Source organism: Phaseolus vulgaris, chromosome 8, assembly GCF_000499845.2.
Source record: "Phaseolus vulgaris cultivar G19833 chromosome 8, P. vulgaris v2.0, whole genome shotgun sequence".
NCBI classification, from domain to species: domain Eukaryota; kingdom Viridiplantae; phylum Streptophyta; class Magnoliopsida; order Fabales; family Fabaceae; genus Phaseolus; species Phaseolus vulgaris.
Window position 1 is genome coordinate 51,313,457 of NC_023752.2, and position 5,600 is coordinate 51,319,056.

The 5,600-nt window shown below is 27.2% G+C and overlaps 1 protein-coding gene across 3 annotated transcripts; it reads right to left on the reverse strand.

Annotated features, from left to right (window-relative positions):
* Positions 1-2,518: 2,518 nt before the first annotated feature.
* Positions 2,519-5,203, reverse strand: LOC137824412 (beta carbonic anhydrase 5, chloroplastic-like). 3 transcript variants are annotated; one of them, XM_068630049.1, is made up of 10 exons: positions 4,992-5,203; positions 4,703-4,830; positions 4,503-4,558; positions 4,213-4,365; positions 4,074-4,122; positions 3,850-3,963; positions 3,677-3,730; positions 3,320-3,402; positions 3,121-3,226; positions 2,519-2,949 (listed from the first exon to the last, which is right to left on the reverse strand). In XM_068630049.1, the coding sequence occupies exons 1-10, from the start codon at positions 5,005-5,007 to the stop codon at positions 2,746-2,748; spliced, it is 963 nt and encodes a 320-aa protein (XP_068486150.1). In that variant the 5' UTR covers positions 5,008-5,203; the 3' UTR covers positions 2,519-2,745. The 3 variants fall into 3 exon arrangements, with proteins under 3 accessions (XP_068486150.1, XP_068486149.1, XP_068486151.1); XM_068630048.1 differs by having other exon boundaries at positions 3,121-3,244; XM_068630050.1 differs by having other exon boundaries at positions 4,934-4,999.
* Positions 5,204-5,600: the final 397 nt, after the last annotated feature.

Here is a 5,600-nt window from a genome sequence, read left to right on the forward strand (position 1 = left end):
TTTGATTGTCAGTTAAATTTAATGTGTTATTGGACATTATTATGTTTGTAATTTTTTTAAATTTTCATGACACATCATTTAGGATTCTAATTTAATGACTTCATTTATTTATTTTAATCACCGACTATTTCATGTTAATCTAATGTTTATTAATGATAAGCGAAAGTTATTATTTTATTTTCTTTTTTTTATTGGATACAAATTGAGAGAAAAAATATACATAAAAAATAAAATATAATTTTTTTCTTGTTGGTAGTTAATATTTCATAATATTTATGAAAATATGTGAATTTTATCATGCTACTACGTTTAAATTGTACATTATTTTTAAAATATATAATTATTCAAAATATTAACAGTATTATTTATTTTAGTACTATTATAATTATATACATACAATATACAAATTTAAATATTACATAAATTTATTTAATAATTTTAAATATTTTTAATTATACTATTAATAACATCATATAATTATAAATAATAAAAATAATAAAATAAAATGATAATATCAACAAAATATATATAATTATATAAAATAACAAATGTATATAACAATAAAAATTACTTTCATAAATTTTAATATATTTAATAAATTTATTTGAATTTAACACAAAATTATCATTTATTAAAAAAATAAGAATAATTATAAATATTATATATTGCAAAAAAACAATTAACTCAAACTTAAAAAAAAATCATAATTCATTATTAAAATATTTTTTAATGATAAGGATAAATTTGTAAATTTGCATTTTACACCTTTAAAATAATTTCTATATTATCTCTTAACTATCACATCACTCACAAACTTCAATAAACCATCCTCACAAATCCACTTTATCATCCCTTAATCCAAACAACCTCACACATCCTCTTTAATCCTTTCTAATCCTCTCTAATCCACTCCCTCCCCTCCCCACAAATCCCCACCTCAATCCAAACAAACCCTAAAGAAGTATATATGGAAGTTTCTCTTGGAATCGTCAAAGCAAAACCAAATGAAGTTTTTCATGAAATGAATTTAATAAAATGAATATGTTAACAATCAAATTAAGAAACAGAATCTTAAATTATTCCTAATAAAAATAGTTTTAAATAGTTTTCACAAAATCAAGATAAAGAATAATTTAATTTTTTTTTCTAATGGTTGATAAATCTATGATGAAATTTTGAATTTCAAAATAAACAATACTCTAAATATGATTAACTCTAAAAATGTTATTTCAACAAATTAAATTAAAGTTGAATTGAGTTTGGACATTCCAAAACTACTCCAACTCATTTTTAATAAAAAGTAAAAGTTCCATAAATATTAAGATTAAAACAGACCTCATTAAATTTTGTTTATAAATAAGAAAATATGTAAATATTTTTTCTTAAACTATAAAATTTTATGGATATTTTAAAACTAGAAAAAAATGTAAGTGATGATTAGTAAGTGTATTTTCCATAATTTTTAATTTAACTCCTTCAGAAAATAATTTTATGTATACATGATTTGTTCAACTTACTTAACAAAGCAACCATTTATCTTCGTTAACTTTCAAGGATTTTCTTAAAGAATAATTTTTTTTCTCTTAATCAAACTTATAATAAATCTTAACTGCAGTGTTTTTTTTCCAAAAGTGTCCCACCCATTTATTTCAGTATCATGAAATATAAATACGAGATTGTAATACTAGGAAATGAGATAAAAAAAAAAAAGTAAAAGTAAATTAACATTTTGATAATGTCATTTATCAAAGAAAAAACGTTTTTTTTTTAATTAGACAATTTTATATTTGAATATACTAATTTTTAGAGTTAAGAAAAAATAGTAGAAATGAGATGATATTTTATAATTATGTATGGAAGTATAAAATTAAAAAAAAAATCTGAATTTGAATAGATTTTTTATTTGTTTATTCAATTTCATCTTTACATTTTTCATTGCTATATAACTCTCACATGCAAAAGCATCACAATAATATTGGATTGTAAACACTAACTAAAAAATAATGTTATGCATCAAGATTAAAATAAAAAATAATTTATAAGAATTAAACAAAAATTAAATATTATCAAAAGCATGTTTCATTTTTTAATAAAATTATAACTAATTTATTCTAGTTAAACTGCTTTTAATCTCTTAAACATGTTTTAAAAAGAAAACTGATATGAGAACCAATTTCAATGAAAGAAACACTAAAAGAATTTAATTTATTAGATAATTTATTTGTAGAAAAAATTTATTACTACTTAAAATAAAAATCAGTTGGAGGAGTTGAAGTATATTTAACCTTAGAAATCATGTTATTTTTTTATTACTTTTTTACACTATTCTTTCATAATTTACATAATATTATATTGTTTTAACTCGTATTTTTTTCCGTATTATAGAAAATGTTATGAAAATAAAAGAGACAGTATGTAAACAGTTTTAAGTTTCATGTAAGAGCTTTTGTTATTAAGCTTTATGCAACAATTTATTATTAAGTTATATCATGTTTAAGTATCAATTTGACATTTAACATTTAAATATAAAGTTGCTTTATTAAGGGTAATGAAACTGAAAAACAAGATTTAGAAGAAGAGAAACACTGGTATACACAGAGAGGGGACTTTTTCTTCTGATTTGTTACAATCATGACAAAGCTGACACTGCATTAAGCATCATTCATCTAATGTCTTCAATTCATTTTCTAGCAACATAAGATTTATTGAGTTGTATAATGTTTCAAGGTTCTTGGTTTAGCAAAGTCAGCACCAGAAATCTTGTTCTTTCACAGCATAACTGCTCCCTTCTTCTTTAACATTGCATCTTTTAAAATCAAGGGTCCATTTCTCAAAAGAGCAATTGGAGAAATTATAATATCCTCCATGAAGAGAAAGCAACTCTCTTCTCACTCTATCTTCTATCCAAGGATAACTCAGCAAGTTCAGTAATGATTGGTTAATAGATTCCTGCCAAAAGTTTAATGCACTTCACTTTAACTGCCTTTGGAAACTATAGCTTATTTGGTGCCACAGAGCTATTTCTAGTACATGTTACTATGTTTCATCAAATACAAGTTTAAGTTCTTAGAGGCAAATTCACATAATTTGGCTAAGAATAATGCAGTATATGATGGATACCTTCTCACAGACTCTGCATTGCTGATCAAAGCTAAGATGAGCTGTGGCAGCTGTTGTCTTCAGTTTGGCAAGTTCTCCATTGCCAACCCACTTGTGTATGAAGTTTCTTGAGGATGAATGAACACTAATGAGGATTAGAGATATAAAAAGAACTGTTTTAATGGTGAAATAAAAATAGAGTAGTAATAGTTAGAGATACCTTGATTCTGCATCATCTTGCATATTCATCAAAGTTTCAATCCCAGCACAGCTACTATGACCAATGACTAATATATTCTCAACCTAGAAATTTCAACAACCATTTTGAATTCCTCAGTTATTTAGGGTATGACCTTCCACCACAAATAAGCTAACCAACATAGAATAAAATTTCCAAATCTTCTTTCACCCCACACATAAACAAAAGGGATATTCCTCAATCAAACTCTCATTTTTAGACACAGCGTGTTCTTAAATTCTTGGCTTAGGAATTTAGAGAAACCAATTTATTTTTCCATTGTGAATCAATGTATGATTCATTATTACAAAGGCAACAGCATTATAAATAAGTGCATACCTGAAGAGTAGTTACTGCAAACTGAAGAGCAGCATTACATTCTGACGGTCCATTCTGCCCTCCAACAGAAGAATATAAGAGAAAAATGATGAGAAAAAATAAAAACTTATATTTGTTTGAAGCTCCCATTAGTTAACTAGGCAAGAAAAAAAGGGTAGCAACTATGCTAATACCTTCATCGGAGGTACAAGATTGGCAATGTTACGTATCATAAAGGCTTCTCCAGGTTGGAATCCTAATATGTTAGAGGGGCATACCCTAGAGTCTGCACAAGCAATTACCATAAACTGTATTTTGATTTATCAGTTAGATCAGCATACCCAATAAATTAAGCTAAAATGAACAACTCAGATGAACAAATAAATTAAATGGAGTATATAAATCTGTTTGTTATCACCTTTGGAGATTGAACTTCAGCAAGACCTTGAAAATGCTCCAACTCTTTACTGTCTAGAAGAAATACAGCTTATAAGACACTATATTAACAACGAGACAACTTTTTGTAAACCTGAAAAAATGTACAATCCAACACTTACATGTATTTCTGGTTCTTGAAACTCATAAACCTCTGTTTCATTAAACCAAACAAATTTTGATAGCCATCAGTTTCAGCCATATTCCCTTCATCAAGACCTTTGTTTTCTCGATCGAGTCTGACACAATAACTAGGACCCTCTGTTTGTTTCTCCCTAAAGTTAATGAGGAAAAATGATATAGTTGTAGTCAAATGTTACTTCCCACACAAAGAAAAGTTTATATAAATTAAAGTGAAACATCAAAAGGTTCAACAAAATTCATGAAGGTAATATCACAAACGTTAACTTACTTGATGGAAGGCAATGATGCTGCTGCACGGCAACGGTCTATCTGTATCAAATCCATCTAAAAACCCAACAGGGAAAACAACAAAAATCAGAAACAAACATCTAAGAAAAAACTATGATGAAGTGATGTTTGGTCAACGGCATGAAACAGCTAAAGTTACTTGCTCATGAGCTAACACAGGACAATACTGGAGAAACTCACAAATTTTGGCCAAGCCCTTGTTAAGGAGGAGCCGGTTAGACCCGAAAAGCGTGAGAACCACCATGATTCATAGACGTGTGAAGCCACTAAAGGTGCATTTGCACAGAGAAGTGAACTTGCTCTGGACCCTGAAATGCATCAGCAGTTAAACTACATTATTACAACAACAACAACAATTAATCAAATCAATAACAACAGTAATGAATCATATCAAAGAATTACAACAACAACATTTGTGAACAAGGCAATTGAAAGATGGTAGGGAAAGCAATACTAAAGTTGTACTCACTAATTGACCAAACCATCTCTTGATTCTCTTCTCTCCAACAAATGGTGACTAGTGATCACAAAGTACAAAATCCCTTTGATCTACAGTGGTTATTCATGGGAAAACGATAAGGATATATTGAGAGGATGACATGTGAAACACTCAATTGTACAATGAAGTTATCCCATTTTGTTGGACTTTCCCATCAGCTATGATTTGTCCATTATTGTCTTGTCTTTCTCTTTCATAGTTGGCAATGCTATCTGTTCCTTATCCTCGTCTCAATCTTTGGATTAAAAAATGTCTTACGGAAAATTATATAAAAGAGGTATAAAAAAAGTGAAGTACTTAAATCACCACTTCAGTTTTTTTTTCTTTTATTATTATATATATTCTACTTATAAAACTGTAATTAATATTTAGTTTCATCGTTTTTTGTTTTTAATTTAGTTCTACTATTTTTAAAGGTTTTAATTTATTTTAATTTTTAAATAATTAATTTGATTCTTCATTTACATTGATGCTACAGGCGTTGAGAAAGTGGTGATATTGTACAATTAATCCTAAGACTGTAAAGTCTTTCCATTTCATTTTCATGTGAGATTTTCACTTGATTTCACACCCGGATCA

What these genes read in the sequence shown, in the direction of transcription:
- LOC137824412 (XM_068630048.1), bottom strand. An exon ending in ATCTTGTACCTCCGATGAAG is followed by an intron (nt 3,731 to 3,849) that starts GTATTAGCATAG and finishes GTTGGAGGGCAG; the next exon opens with AATGGACCGTCAGAATGTAA. An exon ending in CAAGATGATGCAGAATCAAG is followed by an intron (nt 3,245 to 3,319) that starts GTATCTCTAACT and finishes AATCCTCATTAG; the next exon opens with TGTTCATTCATCCTCAAGAA.